Source organism: Camelus ferus, chromosome 17 (genome assembly GCF_009834535.1).
Source record: "Camelus ferus isolate YT-003-E chromosome 17, BCGSAC_Cfer_1.0, whole genome shotgun sequence".
NCBI lineage: Eukaryota > Metazoa > Chordata > Mammalia > Artiodactyla > Camelidae > Camelus > Camelus ferus.
Genome location: NC_045712.1, coordinates 19,672,072 through 19,696,520, shown reverse-complemented (window position 1 = coordinate 19,696,520; position 24,449 = coordinate 19,672,072). Strand labels below are relative to the sequence as shown.

The 24,449-nt window shown below is 36.2% G+C and overlaps 2 protein-coding genes across 4 annotated transcripts in view; one reads left to right on the top strand and one right to left on the bottom strand.

Moving 5' to 3' along the window:
- APPL1 (adaptor protein, phosphotyrosine interacting with PH domain and leucine zipper 1) overlaps positions 1–12,486 on the top strand; it is a 34,122-nt gene extending 21,636 nt beyond the window's left edge. The window contains exons 14-22 of one of the 2 annotated variants that reach the window (XM_032458225.1): positions 2,398–2,489; positions 2,879–3,061; positions 4,548–4,600; positions 5,199–5,373; positions 5,473–5,509; positions 5,998–6,144; positions 6,724–6,774; positions 7,075–7,164; positions 8,212–12,486. In XM_032458225.1, the coding sequence (XP_032314116.1) occupies positions 2,398–2,489; positions 2,879–3,061; positions 4,548–4,600; positions 5,199–5,373; positions 5,473–5,509; positions 5,998–6,144; positions 6,724–6,774; positions 7,075–7,164; positions 8,212–8,358 (975 nt within the window). In that variant the 3' untranslated portion in view covers positions 8,359–12,486. The remainder of the gene's footprint in view (positions 1–2,397; positions 2,490–2,878; positions 3,062–4,547; positions 4,601–5,198; positions 5,374–5,472; positions 5,510–5,997; positions 6,145–6,723; positions 6,775–7,074; positions 7,165–8,211) is intronic. The other variant, XM_032458226.1, reaches the window with a different exon arrangement.
- ASB14 (ankyrin repeat and SOCS box containing 14) lies at positions 10–24,418 on the bottom strand. Of its 2 annotated transcripts, none has more exons than XM_032458233.1 (11): positions 24,293–24,418; positions 22,864–23,007; positions 21,811–21,857; positions 21,243–21,374; positions 20,987–21,145; positions 18,504–18,749; positions 17,432–17,603; positions 16,419–16,962; positions 14,441–14,594; positions 13,534–13,733; positions 10–1,124 (listed from the first exon to the last, which is right to left on the bottom strand). In XM_032458233.1, exons 2-11 carry the CDS (start codon positions 22,983–22,985, stop codon positions 1,089–1,091), a joined length of 1,812 nt encoding a protein of 603 aa, XP_032314124.1. In that variant the 5' UTR covers positions 22,986–23,007; positions 24,293–24,418; the 3' UTR covers positions 10–1,088. The 2 variants fall into 2 exon arrangements, with proteins under 2 accessions (XP_032314124.1, XP_032314123.1); XM_032458232.1 differs by lacking the exon at positions 24,293–24,418 and adding an exon at positions 23,606–24,286.
- Between the last annotated feature and the right edge of the window lie 31 nt (positions 24,419–24,449).

Below are 24,449 nucleotides of genomic sequence, written 5' to 3'. Positions count from 1 at the left end.
ATGGTATCCAGATCTGGCAAAATTGAATAATTCTGTGGCTTATATGGCTTTTATTAATTATTGTATTTTCTCAAGTTCTGTAATCTTTTAATTTGCCCTTGAATGGGTAGCTTTAATATATCATGTATAGAATGAGTATCTGGTCTTCCTAGAACAGTAAATTATTTCAAAAGGTGCTGAAATTAGTCAACCAACAAATATTTACTGAGCATTGACCTTGTATTTAGCACTGTGTTGAGCACCATGGACTAAGGGGATACAGAAGAAAAATAAGCCATGGCCTCAGCCCTCCTGGAGCCCATGTGTGTGGGAAGACAAACTAAAACTTTAACATGTCATATAAATCAGCATGTAATTGAAAGTGTATGGTGGTGACTAAAAGCTAAAGATTCGAGAACATTAAAATCAGTATGGACTTCAGTTTTAGAGAAAACTCTGTGGAGACGGTAGAAACCTGAGCTGGGTAGGATTTGTCCATATTTTGAGGAAAAGATAAGACGTTGCAGATAAGAGAATAAAAACAAAAGCACAGATGCGGAAATGATGGGTTTATGAAACAAGTTGTGTAATTAGAATTGAAGGTTCTTGCTGGAGAATAGTAGAACTGAAAGGTACATACAGATCACCTGCAGATCTTGGTAAAATGCATATTATGTTTCAGTAGGTCTGGGGTGTGGCAGCCTGAACTTCAAGTTTTGCCAGTTACGCTTTGAGTAGTAGCAAGAGTATCAGATCAGATGAGCTCAGCCATGTAGGCACAGCTGTAGATGCAGTCCAAACATACAGACAGAACCCAGGGGTGCAGAGAACTCTGGAAGGAATCAAGTGGGCCCATACTGCAGTATAGTTGGGGGAAGACTTGGTTTAAGAAAGGAGCCATTTGACCTCTGCCAGTCTTGATGAGTCCAGCTAGGTTGTGAACCCGGCTGCCTCCCAGGGCTGTTCAGGGTTGATGGTGCAGGCTGATGATTTCAGTTGAGGCAGAGCAGGGCTATTTTCTCTAGGAAGCCCTCATCCTTCTAACTGTTGTTGATGTAGGTTGATTAGAAAGGAGTGTCTGGGTACATGTAGGAGGCCATTATCATAGTTCAGGCATGAACTGAGGGTCTGAAAAGGGTGGTAACCTGAGGGAAGAGAGAAGAGTGAGTCATTGAAACAGGTAAAAAGAAATTGACTGCACTAGAGTTAGTAACTGACTGACTGATGTAAAGGATGAAGAAACTGACTGATGCAAGGATGGAGACAAATTAAAGATGACTTCTAGGTTTTAAGCCTGGATGAAGAGAAGAATAATTTGGAAAAGAAGAGTTCTGTTGTTATAACGGTTTAGAGGTATCAGCCAAGACATGTATGATTTAGATGCCTAGGGAAACGTTTTGAATCAAAGAAACAAAATCTCATCACCTCCAAAAATTAGTAATTTCTTTTAGTTTTATAATCTTAGGAATTTCATCTAAGAAAATCAGTGGAGGAGTCTTTTGCTTTTAGTAACTTGATCTCCTGCCAGTCTAGCTTTTCCTTCCTGTTATGTCATTTGGAAACAGCAAAAAGTAAAATGCAAGTTAGATGACTTGTTAATACCTAGAGAATACATGGAGAATACAGTGTTTGGATTTGAATAATTCAGGCTTATTATGCTTCCTACCAATTATCAGAAGTCTAAGTTTTAGTATTTTCCTCATTGTCCAGAACTATTTTATCTATATTAATGAGAGAAGAAATTTTGATTAATTTGTGCTATTGTCTCATACTTTTGCTAACTATAAGACATAGAAGTACAAAGAATGTTTTGTGATTATTTTTTCTAATGTAAATACTATTTTATTTAGCTAGTGTTTTAAATAAAACAATGTTTTAAAATATTGCTTATGGAAAGCTTTTTTCAAATTTGGCCTGAAAATATCCATGATAACTTTATCAATTAATAAATATATAGATATTTCTGAGCATAAATATATTCTGGAAAATTATGAAAACATCAGCATCATATATAATACTTCAATATTTTGTGCCTATTGCCTACCCCTTTTAAATTTCTTTATTTGGAAAATTTAGAGTCCCCATATGCTAGGCACTGTACTAGGTGCTAGCAGTACACCCTGTAATCCAAAAAATCTGGCAGTGAAAAATTTAAAGAAAAAATATTTCCTATTATGTATATTAGTAGAAGAAAATCAGATTTTCCTCCTAGATTTACAGGAAGTAAGAGGAAACTTCAAGTATAATATTGTGAAGTTAATTATGTATCTTAATATTAAGACAGGACAATGTAGAACTACTTTAGTCACTTGTTTGCATTTTAAGTGTGACTCAAGAACATTCTGATAATTCAGAAAGTTATATTTAAACTTTTGGTTTTCTTGCTTTACTAATTAGTCCTTTTGAAAAAAAAAATAGGAAATTGCTGCGCGAGTAAATCAGTCAGCTTTGGAAGCTGTCACTCCTTCCCCATCTTTCCAGCAGAGGCATGAGAGCCTGCGGCCAGCAGGGTGAGTTACCAGACTGGGGGTTATTTAAAGAATTATATGGGCTATTGAAAGTGTTAGTGAACATTTTGATTTTAGCAGTGCTACTTACATTAGTATGAAATAGTTCGAGAAAATGTGTCTTCAAAGTGGTAAATTTACCAGCCAGAGTGCTAAATAAAGATGCCAAATTTCCCTAGTGTTTATCTCTAGGTTGAAGTGATTTATGTTTCTGAGTTTAGTAATTGGAAAGAAAGAAGTCTTTTGATTAAGTAGCTATGATTTGGGATTGTGTATATTGAAACTTACTCTCTTTACTGACTTATAAAATTGTATTTTCTTTTCTCATAGATGGTGTTCAGTTTCCAAAAGAGAAAATTAAATGCAATGCCTTTTTGTTTTCTTCTGCTTAGACCATCTCGGCCGCCAACAGCTCGAACCAGCAGTTCAGGATCCCTAGGATCTGAGTCCACAAATTTGGCTGCCCTCTCTCTAGATTCTCTGGTTGCTCCAGACACTCCAATACAGTTTGACATCATTTCTCCCGTGTGTGAAGATCAGTCTGGCCAGGCAAAGGCCTTTGGCCAGGGAGGCAGGTGGGTGGTAGCATCATAGAAATTCTGGTCTGTGCTCTGTAAGGCTTACGGTTCTGTTTCTTCAGTTGAGAGTCTTCTCTCTGTATCTTGTGTATCAGCTATGTTTTACTTTCTTTTAACTACCTAACATAATTTTGATAGTTGGAGTAGAACCATGTAGGTTCTCTCTTTGTTTTCTGCCTCAGTTAAATCAGTTAAGATAATTTGGTTTTAAAAATATTTAATTCTGAATTGCTTATTAGATCTACTTCTAAGGTATTTTACTAAAGAAAGTTGATAGTCCTATCTTTAGGTCATGACAGTATTTTAAAAATTCTTGAGAGTAATACATGTGCTATTGGTTTATTAGAAAATATTATCCTATGTCAGAATAAGAAATTTCCAGGAAGGTACTAAAATATCATACTATAAATTATTAATCACCTTTTGTTTATATAATGAGAAATCTTTGTCAAAGCAATTAAAATTTTTCTTTGTGGATGAAGGAAATGTAACTTTAGGCAAAACATTTATTAAGTAGGTTGAACACCTAATAAATTGATAAGGTAGTAATTTGGATACACATGGCTGTGACCAAGAAAAGGCACTTTACATTTGATCACAGAAATATACTTAGAATTTGATACAATAGGTCAGGCATGTTTTAGAGGGATCATGTTATTTTAAAACCAGTGTTATTTAGAATCACTTAGCTCTCTGCCTACAAAACCCACTTTGAATTGTACTTGTTTTCCTTCACTGTGGGTGTGCCAAAAGCCAAGCACACTAAGGAGAGAGGGAGCTTCCATCTATGGGTGGCCTTTCTTCCTGTATTCTGTTATTTGTGCTTTGAGAAACTCAGGTTTAAAACTAGGAAATGTTCACATTATCATAGTTAACTTGTGACACATACTTAGAGAACCTAAGGAAAGATTTTTCACAATCCCAGGAAACCCTTTGTATTTTTCTCAAGTAGTTAAAATTGAAGCTAAATCAGCCGTTATTCTGTCCTAGTTTATTTAAATTCAAGAATTTTTGCAACATGGTTTATTATGATGTTGATTTGTGTGTGTGTGTGGCTAAACATCCAATCCATCCGCATCTTCTATTTTTATTTATTTATTTATTTATTTTTGGCAGGGGGAGGGGGAGTAGTTAGCTTTATTTATTTATTTTAATGGCGGTTTTGGGGATTGAACCCAGGACCTCGATCATGCTAAGCGCTTACTCTACCACTGAGCTATATCCTCCTCCATCTGCATCTTCTAAAATGTAGCAACTTTGAGTTCAGCCTATTAACTTCGTGTGAGGTCAGGGGCCTTTACCACAAGTAAGTTGGTCATAGGTAGTATTCCTTAACAGGAAGGGGTATTTTAGAGCTTTTAAAAAATGTATGTACAAGGTTTTGTGACTTATAGTTTTTAACTCTGGGTTTAGTGATTGAGATTCTTTCCATGTGGCTCATGGTAGCTGACCACTGCTTCATATTTTTTAAAATACTTTTCAGGCGTACAAATCCATTTGGAGAATCTGAAGGAGGTACAAAATCTGAAACTGAAGGTAAAACAGAAGTGTAGTCTTATATTTTAGAAATTCTCAAGAGCAGTAAACTGTGAAGAATTCGTTGTTTACATTTATTCTGCTATCCGCTGTTTTAATGGTATCTTTACTGCATTTTTCTCTTTTTACTCATAGTACACTTAAAGCAACAACTTAATCAGACTTAAGATTTCATTATCCACACAAAATTATAGAATGTTATACTTTAACCTCATAATCAAATTCTCAGTGTATAAGATATCCTTTGAGCTTTTCCTAACAGCTGCTGTTTTCTTCTGGTACTGGAGCATGACTTTTTTTTTTCTTTTTCCAGTAGCTATTTATTTTGATATAATTTCAAACTTACAGAAAAGCTGTAAGAATAGTAACAGGAATTCTTTTTACTCAGAACCACCAGTTGTTGAAGCATAACCTTTTGCTATTTGAATTTGAGATCTTAATTTTTCTACAACTTGAACACTGCAGTTAGAGTTGTTTTTAAATACTTCTACTAGGTTAAAGTTTTCATTGGAAAATCTAAAAGAAGGCAGTGTATTTTATTCTGTAGGAAAAGAAACGTGGAATTTAAAACTACATAATGCATCTTGTTCTGTTTTAGATTCTATTCTTCATCAGTTATTTATTGTCCGATTCCTTGGTTCTATGGAAGTGAAATCAGATGACAATCCAGATGTTGTTTATGAAACAATGCGCCAAATATTAGCTGCCCGGGCCATCCATAACATCTTTCGTATGACAGAATCACATTTATTGGTCACTTGTGATTGTTTAAAGTAAGTAATAATCTGTCCCTCAGAAAACTGTAGGAAAAAATGTTTTACATAATCTTAAGGTAATTAAAATGTTTCCCCAATTTTTAATTATTATTACAGGTTAATTGATCCACAGACACAAGTTACAAGGCTCACGGTGAGTTCTATGTTTAATTTTAAGTCTCTTTGTACATGTACACATCTTAATAATAATCCTGATTCTGTATGTTCAGATATGGTAGTATGAATTATGTCTGGTTTTTAGGCTGTTATAATTGAGTCTATGGCCACCTCTCTAAAAATGTTATAATTGAACTTACCCTGTAACTTAAAGAAACAGTGCAGTCTGGTGTGATAACTTAGCTAGGGAGCATGTATAATGCACTGAAGATACTAACAATTAAATTAAGGAATTAAAAGGCCAGCATGATTGATTTTATAGTGATCTGTTTTGAAATAGCTACAAGTGTGTGCTTCTGTTTAATCATTTAATAATATAGTTGGTAATCCAAACCAAATATGACATTGTTTTTGGATTATCATTCTGTTAAGAAAAACAATTGGCTCTAATGTTCTGTTTATGGTACTTAATTACTTAGTACATGAGTTACTTCTGATGCTTGCTTCTGATGTTTTCTGTGGCAGTTTCCCTTACCCAGTGTAGTTTTGTATGCTACACACCAGGAAAATAAGAGGCTTTTTGGATTTGTTCTTCGGACATCAGGGGGGAGAAGTGAAAGTAACCTGTCATCAGTCTGCTATATATTTGAATCAAACAATGAAGGTGAAAAGGTACATGGCTTTTCAAAATGTGTTTCTGTTGTGAAATACGTATCATAGGCAAATTTTTTACTAAGATTTCTGGGGAAAACTCCCAAACTTTGCTTAGTCCAACTGAGTTTCTTGACCAAAGCGTGTTGCTCTGAAGAGAGCTGAGCTGATGGGTTGGGCCTTCTGACTACAGACCTGTATCTTCCTGGCCATTGATAGCTGGTGCAGTCTTCTGGCTTCATTAGCTTATCCTGGGAATGCAGAATCTTCCCATAATCAGCCATTTCCAAATGTCTTCAGCTTAGAGCAACAGCAAGCACTTCTTGCTTCATTCCTCACAATCCTACTATCTCACTAATGAATTTGAGATAATAGGAAGTGGGTACTTGAAAGAGGTGAGAGCCAGCAGTGGGAGCTCATAGACACTGAAGAAAATATACAAAGCCTTGGTTTGGGGGCTGGGACATTCTTAAATCAGCTTTTGTTTGAAGCAGTGTATTATAATGAATTATAAAACTAGTTACATCAGCCATTTGGATACTTGAAATTACTACTTTGTTGTAAGAACTGCCTGAGTTTTTCTACTTTTTCCCCTTTTAGATTTGTGATTCTGTTGGACTGGCAAAACAGATAGCTTTGCATGCGGAACTGGTAAGAATTCAAGACACTTATTTATCCAAGAATGTTAAGGAATTTAAGATCTTTCATATTAGTAAGTAAATAAAAATGATTTTGCAATGCAAGATTAGCAATAAATGCTATTGCTGATATATATATATATAGCATTTAGAACTTGGATAAATTAATGTTAGAATATAAATTTTTGGTGTGCTTTCTCGTATAAATGCAGATAATAATTTGAAAAGGTTACAAATGTAATATTAATTGAAAAGTCTAAAATTTAAAGTTATTTCATATTTAATTCATTAGTTGTATTCATCTGTTCTTCAGGATCGTAGGGCATCAGAAAAACAAAAAGAAATAGAGAGAGTAAAAGAGAAGCAACAGAAAGAACTCAGTAAACAAAAACAAATTGAAAAGGTATGCAGTCCTAATGTCTAGATCTTCTCTATCTAGATGTGATGTTTATGAAGTTTCCTTAATTCAGCACTGGTATTTTCAGGTTGGAATTTTCAAATGAAAATTCTGCTTGCTCAGCCACTTCACAGATGATTCATAGCAGAAAAGGGTGATGTCTGTCTTTTGATGTGATGTTTACATTACTAGTTATATTGACATGTAGTGTGACTTGCTGTTTAGCAAACATACTACAACTTTCATATTTCCACATTACAGTGAAGTTTGGAAGGTTGTCTGTCAAAGCAGGTCTCTTAAGAGGAGATATATATACATACACACACATGCTTAACTCCCATTATTGAAAGCCATACTGGCCTTAATAATATGTGTGTGTGTGTGTGTGTGTATAAGATGTTACCAAGAGTGTTAAATCATTGTCCATCCAACAAGATAATTTTAAGGTAGACAAATTTCAGAGCAAAATCTGGAAAATGCATTAAATAGGTGATCCATGAGATTTTAAGAGCCAGTTATGGGTTGTGACAGTGGTAGTAGCAATGGAAAAGAGGAGATAACTGGGGGATACTTAAGGAGAACAGACCAGTAAGAATTGGCAATGGATTGGATGTAGGGACAAAAGGAGAGGGAAGTGACAAAGATGACACTGAAGCCAAGGCTTACGTGATAGGTTAGGCTGAAGGAAGACAAGATAAATTGGACAAAGATGGAGAAAAGGGCTGGAAAGGGGAGAGAGAGGGAATGTGGAGTGATTATTATGAGCCTTTTACTATAGTTTTGAGTGAGATATGATGGCCTGAATGTCAGTTATTAGCCATAAAAATGGAGAGGAGGGAAATGATGGCTTTTATAGGATTTCTAGAATGTCATCAGAATTCACTTTGGTGTTCCATTGGTTGTGTGTAGCCTTTCTTTTCAGTCAGTTGTCAGATTATGCATACATATTTATGACAGAAGGACTGAAGTGGATCTCAAGTATATATTTTAACTGCATAGTTTTCCATTTGATTACAATTAATTTTAAATTTCTTTTTTTTTTTTTTCCACTAGGACTTAGAAGAACAAAGTCGGTTGATAGCTGCTTCCAGTAGACCAAACCAAGCCAGTAGTGAGGGGCAGTTTGTTGTCCTTAGCAGTAGCCAGTCAGAAGAGAGTGATTTGGGAGAAGAAGGAAAGAAGAGAGAGTCAGAAGCATAAACTTATCCCTGCTTTTTTGGTTGATATTTACCCCTTTGGAATTTACTGACAGTTTCTGTGATGAAAATGGCACAAGGTAACAGCGATGTTGAAATATTAAGGAGGAGACTAAAGTTTATATTTGATTGGTAGTTTTAACTTCATTTTTTAAACTAAGATTGACCTTGATAACTTAGGTTTGCATTGATTTTTTTTTTCCTTAAAAATAATATACTATGCAGTAAATTCAAATTCCACATGTCTGAAAGAAACCTTAGGAATTACAGTTGCTCAAGCCTTTTTTTCCTTCAAATTGTGAACTTGTTACCTTGCATTGTAATTGTCTAGGACCATAAGAGATCATTTAATCTTCAGCTTCAGATAGTCATGGATATGCTCCCTCTCTTTCATTAGGAACATTTTGCTGGCATTGAGGAAGCTTTTTGACTGAATAGGTTCAAAATCCTTATACAGAGAATTATACAAGTTTGCAAGTATTTTAACAATATAAAATGTGCAATAGAACTTTTACACAATAATTAGAACAGAGATTTTAGACTTTTAAGGTTTCAAGTTGTGGCAGGTGGTACTGTTGATTTCAGGGTACTTCCTTGATTGCTCACCCTTCTCTGATGTACTACACCTGATGCCAGTGGGAGAGAAGCTTAAGTGTCTTCCGTTCAAGATGGATACAGCCCTTGGCATTTTATTACGTTTTTAGTTCTCAGGTTGGGACTTGAATTATTGCTGCAGAGCAGTAATGGTTAAAATAAGATTTTGGAATTTATTAAAAGGGATTTTTTGTTGTTCAAATACGTTTTAGACTAGCACTTAACATGTAAAGATATTGTTACAGGATAAATACATTGTATTTTCTGCATTGCGTGAAATAATTTTTATTGAAGATCAAGCAGCATTTCGAAAGACGTTCTGTAACAATTATGTTTCCTGCTTAAAGTAGATATTCCCAGAGTTTAGTTTAAAAAATGTAATCTTTTAAATTTCAGACTGATACCCACAGTATTTTCATAATTCCATGTTTTTATAAAATACTGATCACCACTTTATATCCATGAAGGCAAATAATATATGAGAATAGAATAATTTGCACTAATTATTGTAAATAGTTATACTTTTCCAATGAGTAAAAGGTCTATTTCCACGAAAGACTGAAGAGAAATTGAGTGCTTGGTATAGGAGAGTCAACCCAGGAGGATTTTAGCCTGGTGCCAAGGTTAAAGTGACATTTCTTTACTGCTTACTTCTATGTCAAACCTTGATTTTTTTTCTTTACTTGGATTTTTAACATTACTGATAGAAATTATGTTCCTGTGTTTCACATGTAAAAATATATATGGACAAGTTAAATGTATTGAATAAAATATTTTACATATGCATTAAAATTTAAGAGATTAGCCACTAAGACTAACTTTACAAGGGAAAAGTTTTTTGTTATTTGATATACCTTTTTTTCTTATTAGTTCTGAATTAGAAATGGCATTTGTTTTAGTTCCCAACAGTATAGTGTTGCTGTTTGACACAATATGTACAGTTTTCTGCAGGAATGAGATAGATAATTATACTTAGGATCATGATTTTTTTTTAGCCATGTGCCAAATGGGAATAATTACTTAAGCATTATTTTGAAGCCTTATGTTACCAAAACATAGAGTAAAAAAGTAGAAATTTATGGAATACTTTTTGAAAAAATTTGTTTTGTCCTTACTAAAGGGAATACTTTCACAGTAGTTTGTGTATCATTCCCTTTTGTAGAAATTGAAATTTTTTCTCTGGTCAGCATTTAATTGGTCATGGCAGGTCCTACTTTTAAGGTGTTTTTGAGAATTAGTAAGCTTTCTGTGTCGTAAGTCTTTTGTTCATACTATTAAGCTGTCACCTTACTTAGTTCAGGTGAAACTTCTTAGCCACCGTGCAAGGAAGGTAGTCGGCATTAGGAGCAGTTTTACTGGGCTGGTTGGTGCTTTGTGAAGTAGTGAAGTGCTGCCCTTGGCAAGTACTCGGGGTCAAAGTGTAGACTAAAGTTAAGTGTACTGGCAGACCTAGGGAGGCTGGACAGACTTGTAGTTCCTTTTAAGTCATGTTTTGATAGGAATTTCCATAATAACACAGTCATATCCACGGGTAGGACCAAAGCACATTCCAATGCCAAATAGAAGTCATGTGCGGGTTTAACAATTTTAGATTCAACTTCTGCTCCATTACTGTAGAACTGTATGAACTATTTACTCCATTCCTGCAGATACTTAGGTATCAACTTTAATAAACTCCTTTTTGTTTAAAGAAAGCCGCCCATGGATTTCTGCATAACGTTAAAGCTGGTATTTGTTACCCTTTGAAATCCCGTCTAGCTTTTGGACGCTTTAGTAGTAACTGAATTCAATTTTGGAATATCTTTCTCAGATTCAAACCTACACTTAATGGTTTTTAGAAATTAACAAAACTGATTCTTTAAAAAGAAAGAAATGAAGTCTGCCTAATTCTGCTGGGCACTCTTGCTGCCTGTGTCAGCAGTACTTTTGTAACCATGGTAATGAAGTCAGTAGATGGGAAACTATTCCTTCCCCCTTGTAAAATTTAGAAAACTTGCTAACAAGGGACTGAAACTGTTCCCTTGAACACAGTCCTCCAAAGCCAGTCGAGTTTTTGCCATGTCTACAGTGATTACTTTGTGTTTAGTTTCAGAAGAATTGTCAGACTCCACAATCTAGGGGTACTAAATTTATGGTACTTTTATGCTTGGAAAAAGGATAGTAGGGTGTGCATAACATCCTACATAACATATAATCTTATGCGGTAAAGGCATCTGAGTTAATTTTGAGTTATATATAGGAACTGCAAGTATTTATGATTTCAATCTTATTATACATACTGACTGACCCTAAGAGCCTGTGTTTTGCAAAACCTGCCACCAAATTAATAAAGTGAAACTATTAACATTGGTTTTGATAACAATGTCCTAGCACTCAAACTACTTTAAATATTCAAACAGACTGATTGTAGCAAGCAATCCTTTGCTTTTATTTTTAGCGAGTTTGGCTTACTCTTCGTTCATGAGATTTTTTTCTTCCACATTAGTTAGTAATACATAAAAATTTGAAACTGGAACTATATTATACTTTTTAACTAATCTCTCGTGGCTGTACTCATATGTAATTTACTTAGGTTAATAAGAGAACTGGGGATTAAGTTAATAGCTAATGTGCAGAACCGCTTTGTATATTTGGTGATTTTGTAATGTAAGTGAATTGGTTAATTCTTATTTCACTGATACTGTATTAATCATGCATATACAATTAAAAATTATGCTACATTTCCCTTTAAAATTGGATTTGAAGAACTCAATTTTATGTAATGGTGGTATACATGTGGAGTGGAGAACTTATTTTTTCATTTTGTCAAAATTGGTATTCCTGACAAGGCTTCAGGAAATATGCTGTTAGGAGATTTTTAATGTATAATAAAAAGTCCATGATTTTTGTATAATCTTTTTTGTATGAAATATTTGATATATACTGTGAATTATTTCTCCAAGTAATTTCAAATGATGCTTATAAAACAATTGGACTTTCTTAGTTTGTTATGACAGTTATTACACATCTAACCCCACTGCAATTTCATAATAGCTAAAATGAAAAGTCAGTTACTGAGAAGTAATACTAATTCATCACTAGTGACTTTTTTCCCCAGAAAAATTAAGAGATTTTTCAGTAATTACCCTAGAGACTTTTCAGTTACCCTAGACATGTTAACAGACAGTGTATACTTGCTATGTTTGGTCCTATTCAAAGTAATTTCTGTGATTTAAAGGGCCAGGCTGTTGTGTACACCTGAGCCTATAGTTTTAATAATAATGCATATTCATTCCATGTGCTCTTTATTATTTCCTACAACACTTACCAGGTTCTTATCTTCTACTGGCAGTTTGTTTTAATTTGTTTTGAATTTTATAAAATGTATACAATTGTAGATGGTCCAGGGAGCGGATAAAATTAACTTCAGCATTCTGTAATTTATCTAAGTGCATGTACATCCTATATTTGTATATTGACGTACATATAATCCACCACTCACTTATAAACAGACACCACAATTTGATTTAAAAAAAATAAAAACTGTTCATGCCAGCTAGTTTTGCATGTTTTTTATGTGAAAACTATTAAGAGTAATTTTAAGTCTGTGCTTACTGAAAGTCTATGTAGCCATTAATCCCTACATCAGAAAGAAATCACATAACTTCTGTTTCCTTAAGAAGGACTATATTATGCTAAAAAAAAAAAGTATGCTAAGATTGAAAATACAGACATCAAGACTGTAACTGACTGGGCCTGTGGTCATCCCACCTCTCGTTTCTCTGTTGATGTGTCATATAGTGGCACAGGTGTGGCTGAATGAATGTCTCCTCAATTTCTTCCCTCACTTTCCCATATAGAAACCTGTACTTAAGTGCAGCATAGACTACACAGAAATGAAAATTTAAACTAACATCCTGTAACTGCCTCTATCAGCGAGCCCCTCCTGTGTGTCCAGTACTGGGTGAGGTTCAGTAAATAAATTATAAGCCATCTTCCATTTGAAAACACTTCTAGTTTTTATTCCAGTGATCACATTAATAAATGGTAAACCTTAGCCAGAGTTTTGTGGAAAGAAGGAACACATATATCCCATTAATGATGAGATTACAATTGAAGGTCTATTTCAATTAACTGAATTACTTCACCTTAGTACTGGACTCTACAAGTAAACAGACACTAAGCTAGCCTTGGGACTTTTGCACAGCAGCTGATTTCTAGGATCATGTACTGGGGTCAGTATTTTATTCAGTGCAATCACTAAGACATTTTATATATATACTTCTCTATAAAAATAATTACTGTTAAGAATTATCTTGAATTTATCAGAGTGGCATATAATTTTGAGCATGTAGAAATGTTGAATTCATACATTTAATTAAGATCAATAACAGAACTGATATATTTCAGTTAATTGAAATTTTTACTGTTTGGGTTTTATTTTCATAAAGCTGCCTTTCAGAATGCTAGCATCTATTGAGAGACTATGTTCAGAGTGACTTTTTAAAGAACATAGACTGCATTGAGATCTTAGTTGCTAGATAAAGTGAGAAATATGAATCATGTAACAAGTCAAATTTTAAGAAATAAAGCTGCAGAATTATACCTTTTCATCCTGAATAGTTTGATTACGAGGTTCCGTGAAAATTCCTTGTTCATAAAGATCATATTCTTTGTAAAGGACATATGCTTTCAGACGATTGGGCAGTGGAAGAAATGACATGAAGACAGGGCAGCGCAAGTGTAAACGTCCCATGCACTTCCGGATCTTTAGGCGGCACAGATGTTTCAGGGATCGAGGGTTTGCTAAAATGAAAAATAGTCACATTATCCAAAAGAAGAAAGAAGTGCTTCATTTCTTAGTGATATTAGCAAATGTATTTTATACCTAAGCTACCAAGATTTTTATTTGCTGTTACTAAATGGAAAAGTTCATTGGGAAATAGCTTTTCACTTCTTATTGCGTATCTTGTAGATACGGTTTCAGAGCCATGTCAAGTTAGAGTCCAAAGACAAGCATCAGTTGTGGGTCTGGCCTGTGAAAACTAGGGTTCTTAAATCTACATGTATATTAACCCCTGTCCTGCCCCTCAAGGTCAGGCTAAAAACGAAAGATCACCACCTGTGGGGAAATTAGATGAAAGAAATGTTTAATTTGACCTACGTGCTAGAACGGATTCATTTAATACCCTCTACCGCCTTGAGATTTTAGCTTTTTCTCATCCCTGTTTTTATTGCCATCTCATAGTTTTTAATTCCTACGTCTACGGTGTTCCATAGTAGGAAAAAAGTATTACCTATATAATAAATAATTACCTAATAGATTTTATCTATTGGGAAATGGTAATAAGTAAGTAGAAATTAAGTGTAGTTATACACAGTAACATTTTTTAGATAGGAATAGTATTTTTCTTGGTTTCTTTAGGTCAAGCTTTTAACCAAAGAGAAGAGAAGTCTACAAGAGTTCAATTTGTATTTTTTGGTAAGAATCTTCAAGAAAAGAAGATACTCACTCAAGATAAAATGGATTTCTGACCAGAGTCCCTGTTTTTGGAGCACAGCTTTCAACTTTGAACAGATCCGAACTTGATCAACGTAATCAAGCATCACTCGAACAACCTTTCCAGAGAGATGCTGCAGCCACGACAGAGTTATTACTTCACAGAACTGAGGAAGAAGATCAGAATTGTGAAATTAAATGGAAAACTAAGTATCTCTGGTTTAATATAGTAATCAAAAGAGCACTAAGCTCAGAGTTAGGAACCAAGGTCTCAAGTTCCTCAGTTATAAACTTAAGATGTTGAACAAGAAAACATTTCTTAGCTCTAACATTTGGGAAAATACTCACTACTATGTCTTCCAAACTTTGTAAGCTATAATGAGGGTGTGAAAAAGATTGTTACATAATACCTGTTATCCCCTTTGATTGCCCACATGGCTGTCTGGAATAAAGATTACCTTTCCAGCTTCACTTGCACCTAGGTGTGACCACTTGAGTAAGTTCTAGCCAATGAGATGGAAGTGTGAGCAACTCCCAGAATGCCCTTAAAGAAGTGCACGGTGTGTGCTGCTTCCTCCTGCCTGCCTTCCTGCTGGCTGGAATGTGGGTGTGAGTTTCTCCTGTGAATCATGGAACTGTCCAATTAGAAGGCTGTTTCCTCTGGCCTTTATTTACAGAAGAGGGGAATAAGCCATTTTATTAAAGCCACTCTTATTTTGGGTTTTCTATCATTCATAACCTGCTCCCCCCAGGATATGATAGTTTCTGGCTTTAAGTAATTTCCATGTCCTTAGACAAGGTGCCCATGTAAGGAGGAAAGTAACAGTATATGAAAAGTCAAGAAATAATACAAGATGATAATATGCCAAAATGTCAAGTCCTACATGAATCAACCTAAAAGTAATATGCACTGTTAAAATAATATTTGCCTTTCACTTTTCAGAATTGGTTTGAAGTACTTTCTCCGTCATTTAATTTCTATATTCAGATTTCAGTAATATGAATTCAAGTATTTATAGTGCATCTACTGTGTGCTAAGCACAGATGTGTAAGCTGAGGAAAGTGGTGAACAACAGCTTACATTCAGGTATTCGTGGGGGAGACACATAATCAGCAAAATATTAACAATTTCAGAAACTGACAAGTACTATAAAAGAAGTGAACAGCATTATAAGAGAATGATTAGGGAATGGAACTACCTTAGATAATGGAAGGGCCTCTCTGAGGAGGTAACACTTGAAAGGAGACGAAAGGTGGCAGCTATTTGAAAAGTAAGGGAAGAGCTCAAGTTGGAGAAAATAGAAGTGATTGATCAGTTAGGGGGCAGGAGTACCTGGGATGGTGGATAGGGATTATGATGAAAGCCAAGAGAAAAACGCCTCAAGGAGGGAGTGGTCAACTATATCGTGATTATTTTTTCATCAAAAGGTGACCAAAGATGTATAGCACAGGGAAATATACACAAAATGTTATAACTCACAGAAAAAAATGTGACTGTGTATATATCCATGAATGACTGAAAAAATGTGCTGAACACTGGAATTTGACACAACATTGTAAAATGATTATAAATCAATAAAAAATGTTAAAAAAAAAAAAAGGTGACCAAAGAAAACCATCAATCAAATGTTAATGCTAATACAGACAGCCAAAACCCTAGGGGTACAGATGTCAGGAACCCAGAAGCATTTTGGCTAAATAACTCACTTATTCAAAGAAAAAGGCATAACGTATATAAGACTGCATTCATTCTTCAAAACCTTGTTCATTTGTGAAACTCCCTATAGGCAAGAGTTAAATCACTTTTTCCTCTGAACTGTTTCTGTATCTTTTACATCTTTCAACTACCATATTTATTTTATCAAATATTTATCATATTAAAATGTTTCCAACCATGAGCTTCTGGAGAGGATGGAGTTTTATCTATTGCCCTAGTTCAGGGCCACTGATAATAACTATGTAGAGTGACACAGCTAATACTGTGCACTTACCATAGTATCTTTGATAACTGTAGATGTCCAGCCTTCAAAAGTACGTAAAGGATGAGCTTTGTCTCCATGAGAACAATCAAAGCATCGCTCTGTGTCATACCCATAATTCAACAGCATCCTGAGCATGACTTCATCTTTCAGTGTGTATTGCAGTGCTGATGGGAAATGTAAGGGGTTGACTCTGCAGAAATAATTGACGTTGGCCCCGTGACGTAGCAGCAGACTTATCAACTCATAGTTGCCCATCCTTAGGGCTATCTGGAGGCAGTTAACGGGGTCTTGATTAGGCAGAGCTCCGGCACTCAGAAGCAGCTTAACTGAAGAGATGTCACCATTTGATACAGCAAAATACAAAGCTGACTTCCTGTGGTCATCATAGTGTTTGCGAATTCTCTGATCTAGCATGAAATTTACATCAAACCCAGCCTGGATGAGGAGTTCCAGGCATTTGGGGTGTGCTCCTGCTGCTGCACAGTGAACTGGACTGATGCCACTCCGCTTAATGGCAGCAAAATCCGTAACTGGAACCAAAATCTTTAGGGCTCTGAGAAAGAATTTCAAAGTGCATTAAGAAATAGTTTTTGTTAGGATGCAGCATTAATCAGTTTATGACTGTTTTATGCTAGCACTGGATGGTATTAGTATCAGGTGGTATCTAGATACCTCCTCCCAACCAAAAGAACATCATAATTCCTGCAAGCAAAAGCTCAGATACCAAATAAAGTTAAATGGATCTAAGGTCTAGATATAAAACTCAGAGTTATCCCAGTCAGTGAGACCTGAGGATCCCCATATTGCCAAAGGACCCGATAATAAAATAGTTTTGTCTCTTCAGTAGCTACAGAGGAAGCCTGACTTTATCATTTTCTAGTTGGTCAAGAGTTTCTCATCGTTAAAAGGGGTATTGGAGTTGTAGGATCAGAAATGAAGAATATAAAGTTCCCAGAAACTGCTCCAAACCCCCTTATAGTTGTTACTATTTCTATTATTTGCAATAATGTAGTTGAGCTTACAGTAAGTGGCCTCTGTCAGCTGCCACGTGAATGGGCAGGTGGCCTGAATTCTTAGGGATGTTGGCATCAGCTCCATACTCTAGCAAGAGAGTCACAGAGTCTGGATTTCCTCCACTAGCAGCTTCAAGTAAGATGGAAGAAGAATCAGAGGCCTGACCAAGAGCATTAGCTCCTAGGAGGAGAAAGAGTCACGTTATGCAAAGAATCTTTTCCACTGTAACGCTTAAGCATTCTTAAAAATATATCACCACTACCATAAAAAGCAAGTATTGTGCAGCTATTTAGCAAAGCACTAGGAATCAAAGAAATATGTACTTCCTGCTCTCAAGTAGCTTATAATCTAGGTGGAGAGAAAAAATGATGTAAGCAGTCTCTTAAGTTATAAGTAGGTTGGCTTTCAGAGTAATTTTATAAGTTATCTGTTTAGAACTTAAAACTTCCACAAGGAAGAATTTTATAGAAGGTGGTTTTATTTCCAGACCAGCGTGAAAAAGCTCACCTATCTCGTCACACACTTATGTTAGATAGTGCTAACAATCCTGTTGAACTGTGTCCCCGTGCTACCTAATAAAGCTCTTCTGGTGAAAAAACCATCCCCTTCTCTCAGAGTTTTGGTTATTACTAGAGGGAGGGGAGAACTGGACTCAAGGGGAAGAAATCAGGAAGAATTTCCTAACAACTTAATTCATCTGAAAGCAGACTGGATTGCCTCCTAACTTAGCTTAAGCAGAAACAACATATAGGGGATGTTGTGGGGTCTTTCATCATATGAATCTAGGGCAACAACACAAAAAAAGTTAAACCAAAAGCAACCATCCTCTTAGCATGGTCAGGGAACAATAAGTAAAAGAGTAACCTGCATCCTAGTAATTTTAGGGAAATTACTTCACACCAAATGAGAAATACCAATCCAATTTTAGGCTTTTCAGTAGCTAATATAAACATAAATTTTAACATTAAATGAGACTTAAATAAAATGTTAACTTCTATTACTTTGAAGTTCTCCATAAAGAGGAGAATGCTTGGGTCGTGTTACCCCTTAGTAGTGTGCTGACTGTACAGAAAATCTTGCCTTTCTTCAGTAATAGTTCCATGATTTCAGTGTGTCCGCTTTGGGCAGCAAGAGCAAGAGGAGTGAATCCGTAGGAGCTCCGTGGGTCAGGGTGTGCCCCAGAAGCCAGCAGTAGCTGCACTATGTCCCGTCTGCCCAGTTTGGCTGCTTCATGGAGGGCCGTCCTCTCGTTGGCACACCGCAGATTGACGTCTGCTCCATGGCTGATCAGCAAGGCGGCCGTGTTGTAGGAGTCATGTAGAACGGCTGGGAAATTAGAGGCGAGGTGGACATTATGTTCAATAGAAAAATAAGGCTAGAGTATCAGAGCAGCTAGTTTCCCTTCTTAAAGAGCTCTTCCAACCTACCCGCCACATGCCAGCAATTTGTGTCTAGGAAGCGGATTGTAAAATGAGGCATATATCAAATAATATTAATAGTGTTTTACATCAGTAGGCTATTTGCTTTCCTGGAAGCCATGACCAAATTATTCATTGTCTACTGGCTGCTTAAGTGGCTGAAAAACATAAACATGAAATTTTCACTTATCATCTTTATGTTCTCAAGAAAATGGAAATTTAAGTACCCAGTACAGTCCTGGAGATGCTTAAAGCTGCTTTAAATGAAGAAAAACAAAAACTGTAATGATTAGGAAATTACTTTTAACCTCATATTTTGTTAACCAAAATTCTCTCACTGGCTTTTCTGCACTTATTCTGTTAATTCGCATTTGGATGGTAATCTTTAGTCCTTCAAGATTCTAAAGCATCTTAATTTATCCATCCCCCTAACCATTCGCTAATTATTGGCACCAACTGTGTTTCAGGAATCTTGCTAGGGGCCGGACACTGAATCGGTATGAATTCTGCTCATAACCATTTATAACGTGCCATTCTATGGCACAGCCATAGAAACTGCTATAATTGCTCTAAGACTAGTAATATAAAGTGCCAAGGGTGTTGGGTCTTTTTTAATTCGTTGAGCTGGCATTTACCGTGCTCTTTCATTCTGGAGACACATATCCTTTGCTTTAGGAAATACTTCTCTTGACTGGCTTCACTGATGGTGTACTGCCTCCGACTTATCTGTCCTCTTTCTACCGTTCCTGTTATTCACGTGTTGCTCCTCTTCATTTGTCATCCGAGTTCTCTTATTTCTTCTTCTTTCTTACTTTTCACTTTTTATCTTGTTCTTCTGAAAGCTTTCCCAACTTTATCTCCCAGCATTTGAGGGTTTTTTTTCCTGACATTGTATTTTTAGTTTTCAAGAGTTTTTTGTTGTTGTTGTTGTTCCAGTTTTCAAAATTTTTGGTAGTATCCTGTTATATTTTCATTAATTTCTCTGAGAAAATTAATGATAATTTCCCCCTACATTTTCTTTTCCCTAAATAATCTGTTTCCTCTTATCTCTTATCTCTTATCACATCTCTTTCTGTTGAAGACTTTCCTCAGATAGTCCTTGAATATCTTGCTCATGATTAAGAGCTGGAGACTAAAAGCTGACTGGAAATTCTAAACATTGACTGTGGTCTTAACTGTAGGTTGATATGCCTGGGCCATTTGTTGGGGAACCCCTAATTCCACTTTAGGTCTTTCTTCATGAGCTAATCAAATTCTCCAGAGAAGCGTCCTCTTGGAGGGCGAAGTTCTAGGGGCCAGCTTTCTAGAAATCTGGTGGAGGAGGAGAGCTGGGAGATCTTAGCCTGTTTGCTTAATTCCTCCAGTGTTTTCAGTCCAGTACTCCTGCCTTAGCCTAACAATGCCCAGTTCAGAGAGCCTCTGCTTACACTATTCAGAGAGTAAACCTCTAGACTTCTGCGAGGGTTGGGGAGGAGTCTGTGCCAGTGGGGTAGATTGGGAGAAGTGATCTAGGTATCTGACTACTTGTTTCACAATAGTTTTTAACCAATCCTCCTATTTTAGCTGCCTGTCCATCATCTATGCTCCATGAGGTAACCACAGCCAACAATTTCCAGGCCTTTTGATGTAACTGTACTGGTTTTTGACTGTCCCCACTCCAATTTAAGATTTGACTTTCTTGTCACTTACTACTCATTCATCTACTCTTCCAGTTTTAAAAAATCATGTTGCCTGTTGCCTCCTCTCTTGTTCTTCCCTTTCTTTTGTACCTTACCCCCTTAAAACACTTAACGAACTGTAATTATCCGGAAGACTAGGGAGGGATCAAAATTAGTCATTTGTATTGAATCTGCCATCTTTACCTGACCTACTCTGCTTCCGTCCTGTATTTCTTATACCAGAGTTAACTGGTTCAACTGACGTACCATGTAGAATGATCAGCTCCCAACTGGGCAGAGACTTTGCCTCAGGCCACCTCACAGGCCAGCCTATATACAGCTTCTTGGGGGTCAAGTACCCATGTGTGATCATTTGGGACCAGAGTGACCATGCTGCAACCATGCACAAAAGCTGCCTTTGAAACCTGTGGGCCTGGAGGAGACTCAGAGCGACACATTGTTCTCCAGAGCCAAAGTGTTAATTTACCTGTGAGAAGAGGAGAATTGCCTTCGAAATTCTTGACATTTGGACTGCAACCATTGAGAAGAAGAAAAGCGACATTTTCTAAGAGGCATTTGCTGACAGCCAAAAAAAGTGGTGTTTCACCATTGTGGGTGGTTTGCTCCCACACACTGGGTTTTGAAGCTGAAATAAACCCATTAGACCACACAGATTAAGATACAGAAATAACTTTTAAATGTCTGTCTCAGAACCATCAAGAAGAGTTGCAAAGGGAGTTTACCATTCAGGGTTATTTCCAAAATGTTCTTATTTAATTGCACTGCAGCCTTATGCAGGGGAAGCCAGCCTATCTCGTCTGCTTCATCAAAAGCAGAACGGTACTTGGTCAAGCGTGACAGTGCATCTTCCTTACCTATTGACAAGTTAAATGAGAACATATTCACGTTTGGCACATATATGAGGCAGCCCATGCTGCTTCTGAATTCCACCATTAATGTCGGTGCATAAGACAGCAGAACTCTTTTCAATGGCATGGGACAAACAAGCAGTAAGGCCCTTCATTTAGGATTTCATACCACCTAGGCCTGTGAATACCCATTATCCTGTTACATACAGGAAAACAGCTCTGTCCACCGAGGAGCCCAGGAGCTTTTGCTAAGTTGTGCTGAAGTAGTTTCTCCCAGGAAAGGCCACATCAGACTCTTGACAATCAGCTGTGGACCCCACAGTGCTCTGCATTTGGGAGAGTCTGCTTCTAGGCTTCCTGAACTTAAAGGGGAAATGCTGCCAGTTGTCACCATCACATCTTAGCACAAGTTGAAGGGGAGAGAATAGGAAAGAGTACTTAACTGTCTCTATTATTTCAACTATCTTCTTATAGTCAGTGCTCAAAAAGCTGCATAGAAAAAGAAAATGTATGTAATTCCAAAACCGAGGAAAAATGAAGGCATTTGATATAAAACAGTAAGAAAAGATAAAGGCAATAATAGTATTTAACCAAGGATGAACACCACCCCCCAAATGGGGATGATAATAGTTCCTAACACATACAGAAGTAATGAGAATTAGAATTTAAGTGAGTTAATATTTATGAAATGCTCAAATAGTGTTGCACACAGTGATCACTCCATGAGTTTGTTACTTTAAAAAAAATACTGTATATTTGATATACTTCAACATCTCTACATTTAATTATAAAATCTCTTGGGGTTAAAACACATTTATCCCATTTTACCTCCAGAGGTCACCATCAAAAGCAAACGGTTTTATTACCCCTGAAAAACAACAGCAACTACTCAAGGACCTGAAGTCGCTGATCACAGACAGCATTTGACTCGATGTGCTTGGCTGTAGATAGCCCAAATCCTGGGTGATTCTCTAGGGATCCGTGGAGGCCTCTCCTAGTGTTGTCATACTAGAACTCCGAATCCACACCCTTCGGAAGGGGTTAGTATCTTCTGGGTTTAAGTTTACAATAATTACTCTTTTTGACTTGACTAGATTAAAGACATTACCCCACCCCAACCACCCCACTAAGGTTTAAGATAACTTTACGTCTGGGTTGGATTTATGCATTTCCATTATCTCCCCAAAGACAAGATGCATTAGAGTTCTCTAGCCCTTCATATCCTCATGTATTTCTTCTTTCTGATTTCCAGTCTGCATCTCCTCACCAGTATTTGCTACTAACCTCCAACTATCTTCTTTAATGCCTACTTAAATTCTGAATTATTTTGAAATTTCTCCTGTCTGGGCAGGCATCAAGTCTCATAGATATTTAAGTGACAGCTCCTTGGATTCTGACCCTCTCTTCTGTTTTTTTGTCATAACACTAGAGTTGTGCTTAGGACAAGTCTCAGCCGTTGAATACTTATACTACTTTGCCAGTGAGATGTCATTACCTCTCATCATCAGGTGCCTGCTGTATAGTTCCTGGCTTGTGAATATCCTGTAAACTCTGTTGAATGATGAGCTGGGTGTCAAAGTCATTGTCTACATCTTCATCACTGGTGTAATTATCCATGTGAAACGCAGACAGATTTACTCTGAAGTCAAAATGAATTAAAAATATTTTCCCAGTTGTGAAAACAGATTATCAACTGCTTAAAATTATAAATGAAGATCGGAAAACTAAAAAATTAAAAGGATTGATAAATGAAAAAATGCAAACATTTAGAAAACAAAACATTCATTAAAAATTTTTCAAATGCAAAACAGTTTTCTGAACTGCCACAGATTCAACATAAATCAAAGTTTCCATGAGTAGCCATTTACTTAAAGCTTATTCAGGAAACACAACCTGTCACACAAAACTTAGGTCAGTGCCATTGTAACTATGAAAATGTTCATATTGATCTATTTTAAACTCGGCTTATGAGTTTTTCTCAGTGATTGTAGCACTCACTCAAAAGAACATCTTTCCTACACACAGTGAGTACTATGCTGAAAATAACATTTTATTTAGCTAGTAAATACTAAAAATAAATATGTTATAGGAATAAATGTACTCTCATAATATAACATATAACAGGAATAGTGGTAGTAAAAGCCAAGATATTTTATTAGGCAATATCTCAATGGTTTTCAAAGAACATTTCAGTTTTAACATACAATAGGTTTGATCATATACCGAAGACTTTTTACCTTTTGTTATATCCTTTAGCACGGCACTGAAGTTTTCACGGCTACAGATTAGCACATCAGAATTTTCGTTTATATTTAGGATCTCCACTCCCCTGCAGTGACCATTCCATTAATAGCTTTACTATAAATACTTCATCATAAGACAGTTTGGCACATTCTCCTTGTTTTTTTACATGTGGTTTAGCTCTGTTTGGAAACCTGATCTCTTTTCTTCACTGCATATTCATCAAATTTAAAGGATTAAACATTTTATTTCCAGAATAAAATGCTTTTGCAGGGGGTTGGCCCTCTTCGTGAAGTGAATTCATTCTCTTAGGACTCATGCCCATAGCCACTGTAAACTAGAATCAATTTTCCACCTGAGAGGCCAAACATTTTGCTCTGACTAAATTATCAGAAGTGACGGTCCCAATGGCTGTGATTCACTGGGATTGTGCACCTACATTTCCTTTGGGTTACAAGCCACAGCCTGAAATGTCCAGGGAATCCTAAGGAAGGAATTAACTACACAAGATAATAAAACTTTGACTATAATTTTGCTTTGTTGAAATGTTTAAAAATTGTGAATATACACTAGTATTATAAGTTCATACTAAATAATAAGAATAATAACTATTAAAAACAACAAAGAGCCCACTTGGCATTTCCAATTAAATATGAAGCAAATGCCGAGAAGCACAACACCACCTCAAATCTGCAGGAGGCCCTCCAGTCGTCTTGCTGCCTTTGCACGTCAACTCCACTGCTTTGAGATTCCTTTCCTCATCACAGGGGTACTGTGAGAAATGGAACTAGTGTTTTAAAAATATGAAGGAAAGGGTTAGTTCTGAAATTGTTTCAATAG